A 13,332-nucleotide genomic window follows, 5' to 3' on the forward strand; every position below is an offset into this window, starting at 1 on the left:
ATAGCTGACATGTGGATCCAGAGTCTATAACGGGGGCATTTCTTTCTGAGACCATGAGCTCAAGCGTGGAAGGGGCCCCAAACTGAGCTGAGCGGGGATCGAAAGGTAAATCCGTTGGGCATCCTCCTAAGAACAAACTTTTCCAGCCAGAAGATCAGGCTGGGGAGCTCAGGCGCTCGTCATTCGTGCCACAGGGTCACCTCGAGAGTGTGCTGGGGGTCCAGGGTCGGAGACGCCTCGCCTCTTCCTTAGCGATGGCCAGTCACCGGGGCCGAACTGGAGGATCGCTTGGCTCCGCAGTGGAGTCTTTGAAGCCAGGCAGGCCTAGGTTCAGATTCCAGCTCTGGGCCCCCGGGGAAGCTACCCCATTCCTCCATGGCTCAGTTTCCCCGTTCCTTCAGTGGGGGTCCCAGAGCCTCCTTTGCACAGTTACTGTGGTTCTCCGAGAAGATAACGGAAAAGGGCACCCCAGGGTAGCCGGCCCTGACTGGGTGGCTGCTATAACCTTTGTTGTCAGCATCGAGCCCCCAGTGTCTCCCACGTGCACATCTGTCAGCCCCAGCTTGGCGCATGGCCCTTTCCTGTTCGTTTTTTTTTTTTTAATTTATTTATTTTTATTATTATTACGTTCAACTAGCCAGCATATAGTTTCCTGCTCTTTAGAAGGTAAGCGCTCTGGGAAGAAAGCCCCACACGTGTCAGAGATGCCAAATAGCCCTGCGGCAGGGAGGGCTCCATGGGAGGAGCACCTGTTAGGGGGGAAGCAGTACGGGACAGGGCCCAGCTGTGCGATGTGGGGAGAGAGCCGGCACCTCTCTGGGCCTCCATGTCCTGAGCTTTTACCCTGGGGGGGTCAGGGTAACTGCCCTCGATTTTGAAGAAATATCTGCCTTTTGACCGGTGGGCCGGGGGAGTGTGGGGTGGGACTGGGGCTGTAGGGAGGCCCCACTGAGAACGGGACAGCAGACGTGCTGTGCCGGACCCACATCTGCCCCCTGAAGTCCGTTTACTGGCGCTTGCATTTTAGATTCATAGTTGCCGTGAACCCAAATTCCTTGCGTCCTCTGAGTGCAAGCCCATGGCTCAGAAGAGCCCCACGGTCAATGGCAATAACCTGCCCTACGGAGACCTGGCCTCCGAGGTGACCAGGCGCAGAGTCACCATGGCCACCAGGTACTTGAGAGCTCTCTGGCGCACCTGGGGCGCGGGGTGCGGGGATGGAGCGGCCGATCCCCACCAGATGCCTAAAACTGCAGGAAACACTGGTCTGCATAAACGTGCTCACACGTGTTCGTCTGTTGCTTCAAGACAGATTTTATGGGTGAAAAACCTCTTTGTCACCCACCTCAGGAAATAGATTCATGTGGTCTTCCAACAGGCGATGAGAAGGGTGCTGGGATGAATTTCAGATCAGTGGCTCTTCATGGGGGGGTGGGGATCGCTTTGGTCATTGGACAGAAGTGGTGATGCACCCTCCTGGTATAAAAATGCGTGACTTTGCAAAGTTTGGGGACAGCCTGGACTCTCATTCCCAACTAGGCCGTAAGCTCCCTGCAGGCAGGCATTTCCCTCCCCCTCAACCCTGCAGCCCTGGAGCCCAGTACGGGGGCTCTTTGGAAGAGATGCCCGCAGCCGGTCTGGTCCCGAGGAGAAGCTTTGCAGCCGCTCTGAACCCCCACTGCCTGACACCCTCTCTTGATGGTAGGGTTAGTGGATAAAATACAGGGGGCCTGGTGCAATTTGAATTTTAAATAACAACAAAAACGTTTTTTGGCCTAAGGATGTCTGTGCAATATTTGCGATATGCTTAGAGTAAAAAATCAGTTGTTGTTTACCTGAAATTCAAATTTCACCGGGCACCTTGTGTTTTGTTTTGTTTAAAGATTTTATTTATTTATTTGACAGAGACATAGCGAGAGAGGGAACACAAGCAGGGGGAGTGGGAGAGGGAGAAGCAGGCCTCTCGCTGAGCAGAGAGCCTGATGCGGGGCTCGATCCCAGGACCCTGGGATCATGACCTGAGCCGAAGGCAGACGCTTAACGACTGAGCCACCCAGGCGCCCCGGCACCTTGTGTTTTGATTTGCTAACTCTGACGAGCCCATGAGGCCCCTGTGGAGTGCCCGTCCTCTCTCTGGTCTAGATCCCCAGATCTAGTCGGGTGCCCAAGACCTCTGCTATATAAAGGTGCAGAAAGAAAAGATTAGAAAGAAAAGACTCCCGATTTCTATGAAAACCAAGCTCTACTGAAATTGATGTCCAGTTAGCTGCAGCTCACTTGCTGTGTGTCAGGTGGTCAGGGGTCAAGTCCGAGGCTTTCCTGTGGGGGGATGGGAGCTACAAGCTGGAGGAAGTGGAGCGGGGTGGGTTGGGGGGGGTGCTTCTTCACTCCACTTGCAGCAAATGCCAATATGTTGCAATTTACTTCTTGTGTTGGTTAAGTGGATTTACAAGTTATGTTATCTAGTCTCAATGAATGGAACCCTCAAAAGAGACAGGAAGCCTAACGAAATTTCTGCCAAGAGACCTGGCTTGAAATCATTCTAATAATGCCAAGTGTGAGTAAGCAACAAAAATTGGCAGAGCTGACACTTTTCGTTTGAGTTCTTTTTCAGGTACAGTATCAGTATGAATGTAAGAACAATGACTTTATTAAAACTGATACGTAGTTGGCCAAAAAATAAAAATTGACTTGAAATATGGACCTCCATCCAGTATTACTCACAATGCTTCTTGACCTTAGAGTTTGGGGGGATGTACGACATTGGCGAATTGATAACACACCTTAGGCACAATGTCTTATCATAGATATGGGATGTTGCAAACTTTCACGGACAGGAGTACATGGCAGATTTGACAGCCCTGGTTGATCTCGTGAGAGTGGGCCTTGTCTCTGGGGGGTCGTTTTCACTCTGCAGCAGCATCTGCTGAAGAAGGAAGAGATTCCACAACTCTGAAGCCTCCCCTAACCCCCCTCCTCAGCACCTCCTATCCTTTCAGCAAAGTTAGGGGTCAGCTCTGACTGGGAGATGCAGTGGTGAACTCGTGGTCAGGAGATCGGAGCCTGGATTCCAGTTCTGCCTTTTACTAGCCACGTGACCCGGGTAAATCCCCTTCTATCTCCTCCTCCTCCGCTGAGAAGCTTATCGTCAGGTGTGGCTGTGAATCTGCAGGTCCGAAGTTTCTAGCTCCACGTTCCTGACTCTTTAAGCGCTTGACAGGCCAGTCCTCTCCTCTTGAAGATGGGGTTAGCCCAGTCCTGAGGAGGATGGGAACACCGTGGTAGACCCCAGAGAAGGGTAGGATAGCCTGCAGCCTTGGGGGGGCGCAGGGGTAAGTTAGGCAGAAAGGAGAGGCAAAGTGAACTTAAGGCTGAACTGGCCAGGGGTGCCTGCATGGCTCTGTCGGTTGAGCGACTGACTCCTAGTTTCGGCTCAGGTCATGATCTCTGGGTCATGAGGTCAAGCCCCGCATTGGGCTCTGTGCTCAGCGGGGAGTCTGCTTCGGATTCTCCCTCTCTTCGTCCTCTGCCCTTCCAAACCCCAAATAAGTAAATAAAATATTAAAAAAAAAAAAAGGCTGACCAGAAAATAGCTGAAATGCAAACGAAACCTTGAGAGAGAGAGAGAGCGAGCCTGCGCTCAGCTGAAATTACAGGGTGCAGACTGGTAGGGCTGGAACCACGGGGCCAGGGGAGGAGACAGCTGAGCTCTGAGAAGAGCTGACAATTGAAGCATGAACAGAGTCCATCTCCCTTTTGCCAGCTGATAGCTCTGTAAGCCTGGGTGGAGGAGTCAGGAAGGATGTCCTTCAACATGTTGAGTGGTTCTCTTTAGGTGCTGGGATCTGAGGGTTTCTTTTTTCTTTTTTTTTTTTTTTTTTAAAGAATCCTATGTGTATTTAAAAAACATTCACTGTGCCTTTCCTCCCAGAGAAGAGAGATTTACCAAGAAAACTGATGAAGCCAGGGAGATGCCCTCCACTCTGGATTTGGAGCAAGTCCCTGCTAGCGTGGCCGGCCCTGCAGAACCCCCTGCCCCTCCTCCTTCACCCGTGGAGGACTACAGAGTCTAAGGGGGCTTTTACAGCACTCTGGCGAAGTTGGGGGTGTCTTTGAAGACTGTCTTGGAATATCTTTGTTCTTTCTTTCCTATTTTTCTCTCATGATCACTGCTGAGTGGTGTTTATGCCTCACTAATGCACTTAGAGCAGTCTTTGGTTTTTCAAGTCAAGTCTCTGAAATACGTCCACATTTGATCTTTAATTTGTGTCATTCTATAGAACATAGTCAATTGTATTTGAATTAAAAAAAAAAAGACGAGGCTTCAATGTTTGTTATTAAATCTGGATCAGTGAAAAGTTCAGGAATCTGTGACTTTAAAGATTTGAGCTCCAGAGAACCATGAGATATTTGGGTTTTCAGAACTCAGCCTGGGACACTACAGTTTTACAGGTTTGTGCACTAGTTTAACTGAGCTGCATCCTGTCTGCTGGTGCCAGGCTGATTGTGGTTCACATGCATGGACAGTATTTCCAAGGTGTGCTTCTAGGAGATTTAAATGAATTTCAAACTCTGTAGCAGAAGAAACCCAACCTGAAAAGCAGCCAAGTGCAGAGTGGGAGAGAAGTCTATTGCTCAGATCCCATGTGCAAGACTCTGCACCCATCCCAAAGCACTTCTAAGGATTTCCGAGGCTCTTCTGAGCAGTTTGAAAGCATCAAAAATGTGATCATTAGGCTCAGGTCATGATCTCAGGGTCCTGGGATCGAGCCCTGCGTCAGGCTCACTGCTCAGCAGGGAGTCTGCTTCTCCTGCTCTCCCTGCTTGTGCTCTCTCTCTCTCTCTCTCTCTCGTCAAATAAAATCTTTAAAAATAAAATTCTTTAAAAAAAATGTGATCATTCAAATCCACATATGGGAAATATCCTGAATGCTAGCTTTTATTTCATCCACTTCACAAGGTCCTTATGGGTGTCCTCTCTCCAAACCTGCCCTTAAAAATGTACTCTGGTCCCCCTACCTGACTGTGCCTTTGATCAGATCAGCTTCATGCAGCAGCACGGGGCAGGGGTGAGGGGAGCATGCGTGGAGTGCCTGTCTTCGCCAGCTGGGTGCTCCATATACTCATGACCTCCTCCTCCCTCCGATGATGAAACAAACCTACACTGCTCAGTAAGATAGCCACTAGCCACATGTGGCTACTTACATTTAAACTCATTAAAATTAAATAAAATTCAGTTCCTCAGTTGCAGTGGCCACATTTCAAATACTCAGTAGCTTATTGGGCTAGTGGCCACCGTACTGGATGTTGCAGATATAGAACATGACTAACATTATAGAAAGTTCTATGAGACAATGCTGGAACAGAGAGGTTAAGTGACTTGTCTAAGGTCAAACAGCCAGTTAAGAATAGAATCCAGGAGAGCAAAAGTGAGAAAGACTAACCCTTGTGGTATTTTATTTCCAGTTCTTTTTTTTTTTTAAGATTTTATTTTTAAGTAATCTCTACACCCCCCAATATGGGGCTTGAACTCACATGATCCTGGGGTCCTGGGATCAAGTCCCGCATCAGGCTCCTTGCTCAGCCGGGAGTCTGCTTCTCCCTCTGCCACTCCCCCTGCTTGTGCTCTTTCTCTCTCCAATAAATAAAATCTTTAAGAAAAAAAATAAGTTCACCCAGCAAGTCTTAAATACTAGCCGACAAAGCCTGTCCTTACTGAACACTGAAAGGACTCTACGTTATCCAAATAGAACGTTGTGTGTGTGTATCTGATGAGTCTAATGTGCCAGCTTTATTAAATCACATGACACAAAGGAACACCCTGAACGATCCGACCTCCAGCTTGTAAATCAACAATTCAGATCAGAGGCTCTTGTAGAAAAACGTGTCACTGCTTTTGGGAATCAACATCCGAATCAGTGATTTCTCTTGCGTGTGCCCGAGCTGTGGCTGGGGAATCTGCTCCAGTGTCCGGCGGCAGCGCGCCCGTGAAACCCCTGCTGACCGCTCAGGGCCCCTCATGGAAGAGGGGGGCTGGTGAGACGGTAAGAACGGTCACGAGGGGTGGGGGCTGGGGAAGCTCATCCACAAGAGGTGACTGCGGGGTGCCTGGGAGCTCGACCTGGTGCAGTCAGAGGCTCCTCCCCTCCCTTCCTTGTGCTTGGAACGTGGCTCATGCTTGCCTTTCCCGCTCCCAGAGCTGCTCCCAGGCATAGCCTTGACACCGGGAGGTGGTATTGAAAACACCTGCACGCTGGGTGATGGACACTGGGGAGGGTATGTGCTATGGTGAGCGTGTGAATTGTGTAAGACTGTTGAATCACAGACCTGTACCTCTGAAACAAATAATACATTATATGTTAAAAAAAAAAAGAAGAAGAAGAAGATAGCAGGAGGGGAAGAATGAAGGGGAAGAAATTGGAGGAGGAGATGAACCATGAGAGACGATGGACTCTGAAAAACAAACTGAGGGTTCTAGAGGGGAGGGGGTAGGGGAATGGGTTAGCCTGGTGTTGGGTATTAAAGAGGGCACGTTCTGCATGGAGCACTGGGTGTTATACGCAAACAATGAATCATGGAACACTACATCAAAAACTAATGATGTAATGTATGGTGATTAACATAACATAATAAAATAAAATTAAAAAAACAAAAACAAAAACACCTGCACGGCAGACGCGCCTGAGCCTGGTGAAGGCCTCTCTATAAACTTTTGAGATGTGGCAAGTAGTACAAGGATCCACTCATCCTGCTGCCACCCAAGACAAGCCTGCGTGTGAGTCCCCTGTGCTTGCAAATCTGCCACCTACCAACCTGGAGTGCGCAGCCTTCCTCCTCTTTTCCCTGCCATCTGCATGAGTGGGCTGGCTTCAGATTTCGCCTGGGAAGCTCCCTAGGTGGTTTCAAACCAACAAATACATTCCATGGGGTCAGGAATTGTTGGTTTTGTTCAATGTTAAGACCCTAGAGCAGTGCTTGGCTCACACAGTAGATAGTCAATATTTTTAAATTTTTTTAGTCCATATTTTTTTTCTAGCAATTTATTCTTTTTAAGATTTTATTTATTTATCTGTCAGAGAGGAGAGAGAGAGAGAGAGAGAAAGCACAAGCAGGGGGAGTGGCAGACAGAGGGAGAAGCAGGCTCCCCACTAAGCAAGGAGCCCCATGCGGGACTCGGTCCCAGGACTCCAGAATCATGACCTGAGCCGAAGGCAGATGCTTAACGACTGAGCCACCCAGCGCCCTCAGTGGTGCATTTCAACAGGTCTTGACCACTGATCCCAGTGGAGATCAGGTACTTCCCCATCACCCAGCAGTACCAAGTAACTCATCCATCCCAGCGGGATATCCCATTTCAGTAGGTAACTCCTTTCCCGGACGTGATGGGGCTTGGTGTTCTCAGCACACAGTGCAGTCACACCTGGTGAGAGTCGGGGTACTGGCCGTCTCCCATGACTTCCATACCTTTACAGCGGCGGGTGCCTCCCCGGGCTAGCACCTGGGCAACAGGCCCTATGGTTGATCATTCAAGTGTGTGCAAGACTGGGACAGAACTTTAGTCCTCCCCACCATTGTTACTAACTTGATCTGCCCCTTTAATATTCCATGTTTTCTTTCTACCAGCCCTGCTGCTTGTGTGTTATAGGGGAGACGGAACCTCTGTTCAACATCACGTTCTATTGCCCAGTCTAGCATGTTGTGATTTTTGAAACGTGGCCCCTGATGGCTGTCTCGCTGATGAGGGCGTCTATCCACAGTCGTTTTTCTTCCCCCCAATGCTGGCAGCTTGGTTTGCGTGGCGACAGGGGCAAGCTGGTGCAAGGCCACACGCAGGGTCCACAAACCCAGACATATTAAGGATGGCCCAACAGGACCAACTTGCCAATCTCTCGTGGGCTGGGAACTCTGGTGGATGGCCCCAGACTCCTTTGGTGGTTACCTTGGGCGTCGTCGAGAACACACGGACATGCGGTCACTGCCTTGAGTATGTCACTGTACTTCAAGGGCAAGCCAGCATTCTTGCCAATCCGCCCTCTACCTTGGGCACTGCGGTGCCACTTGTTCTGTGCGCCCAACCCGCCGTATCTACTGAAGAGCCAGTAGTTAGGGCTCTTACCAAGCGAGGGCATCAGCTTCCGAGCTGCCTGGGGGGTCAGCGCCTCATGAGCCTGGACATGGAAGACAGCGAGGATTGCCTCAAGCTCTTGCAGATGCCCCCAGATGCCAGATGTGTTGCCGCATATCCTGACCGCACAAAGCCTTACTCATGCTCATCCATCCCTTGGCTTCCCACCGTCGGGGTCATCAGTGCAAAGGGTTAGCGGCCAGGGCTCATGAGGGATCACTAGCCAGGCCGCGGGCTCTGAGCTCAGCCCTCGGGCTGCTGTGTGAGAGGCTGTACCTGGAGGAGCGCTGTGTGCACCTGCTAGAAGCTGGTGCTCTACTCGGGTATGCTGGGCTTCTGGCCCCTTTCGGAGCTGAGACCCATATCCCAGGGGTGCTCTCTCCTTGGGTGTTCTTTCTGCCACAGTGCCCAGCCCATACCTTCTGGAGTCCCAGACACATCTAACTCAGTGGCAGCCCTGCTTGGGAGACGCCCAGAGCTTTGATCTGCTTCACTCATAGTTTTGCTTTCTCAAAGGCGGCTTGTTGCTCTGACCCCCGCCCACATGTGCCCTTTCTTGACCAGACAGTGTAAGGGTCAGAGGCTCTGTGCCAGGTGGGGAATAAAAGCCCTCCAGACTCCAAAATCCCTACAAAGATGTGCACCTCTTTCACATTCTTAGCGATCGGATAAGCATGTACCTCATGGATCACAGCGTGTGGGACAACCCGAGTCTTATCTGACCAGACGACTCCCGAAACCTATGGCTGGGCCTTGGATTTTCTGGGGGTTCACTGCCCATCCCCTTCCCCACAGATGCTCCAGCAGGCTCAGTTGTTAGAGCATGTGACTCTTGATCTTGGGGTCATGAGTTTGAGCCCCATGTTAGGTGTAGAGAATACCAAAACAACAACAACAACACAAAACAGATGTCCCAGCAAAGCCTGCAGAGTGTCCCCCCAGCAGACGCCAAACTTCACAGGTCAGCATTACATCATCAATGTAATGGGTCTACTTTACTTTGGGGAAGGACAACAGGGACAGTCTCGGGCTGTACAGGTGGGCTTGGGGGAGCCTGTGAAAGGCTTATTTTCTCCCTCCCACATGAGGCAAATCGATCTTAGTTATCAGAAACCCGTCAAAGTACTTTTTATTGAATTTCCTTGAGGATGAAGCACTTTAACAGGAATACTACCCACCCGCCCAAAGCATCAGAGTAAAATAGTAACTGTCTGCAAATGCCAAAAGACTTTAAAAATGGCCATGGTTAAAGATCCGATGAGAGTTCAGTATCATGTAGTCGACAAGGAAAAAAATCAGTATCATGTAGTCGACAAGGAAATTTGGTCATTTCTGTGACGTACATTTTCAAATAATACTGATATCATTCTACCAGGACATATCGGATTTTAGAAATTTCATACAACTATAGCTTAGAGAGAGTTTAGCATCACTTCTTATTTGACAGTTTTTCCCATGAAATTTTATGTATACAAAAAGTTACATAGTTTTAAAAAAACATAGCTCTTGTAATAGAGAAGACTCTGTTTCTTAAGTAACCAAAGACCTGATAAAGACAAGGCAGAATCTCTGTTTTCTAGGCAGATGACATTAAAGGTAAAGAAAAACCTTACAATTTCTTATTACAAAAAAAACCAATAATCTAAGAAAACTTCTTCCTCTTAATAGAAAAACAAATTCTATTTTTTCACCAGTGTTTGTTGGATATTAAAACTTTCCGTTTAAAAAAAAAAAAGTGCATAAATCCATTCCAGTCTTAGCTTGATGACACATAAAATTCCTTTCTCACAAACCTTCCATAACTTTCTGTATCCATTCAGCTTTTGTTCCAAAACTCCAACCAGGAGTCAGGTACCCACTCACACGGCTCTTCACTGACACTTGTGATCTATGGAGCTCGCGGGCTAGATTTGGGGCAAGGGAGTCTGCATTCTGTTAAGCCTCTATTCTCTCCTTTTTTTTTCCTCCAGTCTCTGGGCCATGTTTATTGGTTATTTCCTGGGGGCTGTGCATTTCAAAGACATGACAAGATTTACAACCGCAAGGGGCAGAGAAAGAATGCAAGTTTTCTCCTAGGACCTTGCAGGGAATGGCTGTTTAAAATTTTCCTTTGTTTTAGGGGTCAGACAGCATGGGGCATTTTGTCCGTTTCCTCTTCATTCTCATCACTTTCCCAGAGATCCCACCTCCTCGTGTCCTAACCAGGCTTTGTCTCAAGTGCCCAGCTGTTGGCTTTGCAGAGCGATCTACTAAGGCCTCTAACTTATTCTCCTGCTCCCCGATCTGTCTGTGAGCCCCAAAGCCAGCAGAGCGGGGGACACTCCCACGCTCTTCTCTAACCTCAGCTCTTCCAACTTCCTAACTCAAGCTCAGCCTCTAGTTGGGCATCAGTCACCCTCCGAACTACGCACAGGAGAGGCCAGCCCACCAAGCCACCCGTTTGTTTCTGGGCTTTGCTGCAGTGAGCAATGCGTGCTTTCTCAAATAAGCCCCTTATAGCAGCCGCGTTTTGGGGGGTGTCCCCGTACTCACATCGCAGTCCACAAGCATCGACAAACCAGGCCCCACAACCACCCCCCCTACACACACACACATACAGAGGCCGGTGGCAACCTGGGATCTCCCCCGCAGATGCCTCATTCCCAGGGCCCCGTGTCCTCTGTCTCCGGGCTGGCTCGCCACGTGTTGGCTCATGAGTCCCTCGGGAGCTTCCTGGGTGTGATTGAAATGGGCCCCTGCACTCAGAAGGCAGGGAGAGACTGAAGGAGGAAACAGCCACTCCCCGTTGGTAGGTCCCAGGTTTAATAAGCAAGGGAACTTCCATACAAGCCTTGTCTTGGGCGGCAGCAAGATGAGTGAATCTCCGCACCCACCCGCCACATCCTAAAAGTTGATAAGGAGCCCTTAACTGGGTTCAGTCATGTGAACGGTGCGGGTGAGGTACATTTTAAAATAATACTGATATCATTATACCAGGACATATCGGATTTTAGAAATTTCATACAACTATAGCTTAGAGAGAGTTTAGCATCACTTCTTATTTGACAGTTTTTCCCATGAAATTTTATGTATACAAAAGTTACACAGTTGTTAAAAAACATAGCTCTTGTAATAGAGAAGACTCTCTCAGCCTCTGGGGGCAGGAAAGGCAAGGGGAACCCACATCCAAGGACGGGGAGGGGGTGAGGAGCCTCCAGTTGCCAGCATCCAGCTCACACGTCAACTGGCGGTCATGTCTTCTCAATGACTTTCCACAATATTCCAGAGAGGGAAGTGTGATGAAAAGTATAGACAATTTAAAATCAGTGGATTATACCATATGTCAGGAGATGATAAATGTAATGGAAAGGAAATTCTGAAATAATCAGACAGGGTCAGGAAGGTTGGAAGTCACCGACGAAACAGCGCGTCAGCTGCAATTTTAAATAGGGTGGTATGGGTCGGCCTCCTAGGAAGGTGACAGTTGAGTAAAGACTGAAGAAGAAGTTAGGTGTGTGGACATCTGGGGCAGAGGGCAGAGCCAGCGCAAAGGGCGGGAGACCAGAGTGTGCCTGGAGCATTCAGAGGAGGGTGAGCAGGCCCGTGTGGCCCGGCTGGAGTGGAGGGAGTCGGGGACATGAGTAAAAGTTGAAGTCACAGGGGTGGGGAAACATCATGAGGGACTTTGTAAGGACTCTGACTTTGAGATGGGAGGCCATGCGGGGTTTTCTGGAGCAGAGAGGCACATTCTGGCTTGTATTTTAAGGGGGCCATTCTGGCCGCGATGGTGAATAGGCTGTCTGGGGGCAAGGAGCAGAAGCACTTGAGAGGCCGTGTAGCAATCCAGAAAAAGACAACGGGAATCTGAGCAAAGAGCTGTTGGCGAGGTGAGAAATGTGGTCAGATTCTGCACAGATGTACTCGAAGATGGAACCAACAAGAGTCTCTGATGGATTGGATGTGGGGTTTGAGAGCAAGGAGTGAAGGATGACTCCAATTTTGGCCTGAGCAACTAGGGGAATGGAGTTTCTACCAGCTCCAAGAAGAGCAGATTTGGCAGGTATGACCAGGGTGAGGTAGAGAAACTCAGAAATTCTAGTTTTGCTGATTGGATATGCCTCATAGACATTTTTTTAAGATTTTATTTTTAAGTAATCTCTACACCCAATGTGGAGCTCAAACTCACAACCATGAGATCAAGAGTTGCACATTCCACTAACAGAGCCAGTCAGGTGCCCCCGCCTAAGAGACATTTAAGCGGAAAGGTCAAGTGTGCAAATAAATATATGAATCTGGAGTTTAGGAGTAAGGTGTGGGCTGGAGGTATAAATTTGGGGGTTATCAACATAGATGCGGCATTCAGAGCCATGATGCTAGGTGAGACCAGAAGAATGAGCAGGTAAAGAGGAGACCGTTGAGCCCCGAAGCACTTTAACCTTAAGAGGTTGAGGCTAGGGATGCCTGGGTGGCTCAGTCGGTTAAGCATCTGCCTTCAGCTCAGGTCATGATCCCAGGGTCCTGGGATCGAGCCCCACATTGGGCTCCCTGCTCAGCGGGTTGTCTTCTTCTCCCTCTGCCCTTCCTCCTGCTCATCCTCTCCTTTTTTCTCTCTCTCAAATAAATAAATAAAATCTTTTAAAAAAATAGGTTGAGGTGATGTGATCGTGAGTTTTGTGTGTCAAATTGACTGGCCCCAGGGGTGCCCGGATGAAACACTGTTTGTGGGTGTGATGTGAGGGTGTCTCTAGATGAAATTAGCCTTTGAATCTGTGGACTCAGTAAAGTAGACTGCCTTTCCCAGTGTGGGTGGGCATCGTTCAACCCACGTAGGGCCTAAATAGAGCAAAAAGCTGGAGGAAGGAGGAGTTCACCCCCTCTGCTTCCTGCTTGCCTGCTTGAGCAGGGACATCTGTCTTCCCTGCCCCTACACTGGGGTTTATGCCAACAGCTCCCCCCAGTTCTCAAGCCCTTGGACTCGGACTGAATTACACCATCAGACTACTGGGTCTCCAGCTTCCAGAAGGCAGATCGTGGGACTTCTCAGCTTCTACAATTGGCATGAGCCAGTTCCTCTTACTAAATCTCTTTTCATATCTATATCTACATCTCTTACTGGTTCTGTTTCTCTGGAGAACCCTGACTACTACGGGCTGAAAAGAGGAACCAGCTAGAGAAACCAAAAGGAGCGATCAGTGATGTAGGGGGAGTATAATATCCTAGAAGCTAAT

General features: G+C 49.1%; 1 protein-coding gene across 1 annotated transcript; it reads left to right on the forward strand.

The window, feature by feature from the left end:
- Positions 1-1,078: 1,078 nt before the first annotated feature.
- MYOCOS (myocilin opposite strand) lies at positions 1,079-4,073 on the forward strand. Its single transcript, XM_032389336.1, has 2 exons — positions 1,079-1,173; positions 3,932-4,073. Exons 1-2 carry the CDS (start codon positions 1,079-1,081, stop codon positions 4,071-4,073), a joined length of 237 nt encoding a protein of 78 aa, XP_032245227.1.
- The last annotated feature ends 9,259 nt before the right edge of the window (positions 4,074-13,332 follow it).

Source organism: Phoca vitulina, unplaced genomic scaffold, assembly GCF_004348235.1.
Source record: "Phoca vitulina isolate PV1807 unplaced genomic scaffold, GSC_HSeal_1.0 scaffold54, whole genome shotgun sequence".
NCBI classification, from domain to species: domain Eukaryota; kingdom Metazoa; phylum Chordata; class Mammalia; order Carnivora; family Phocidae; genus Phoca; species Phoca vitulina.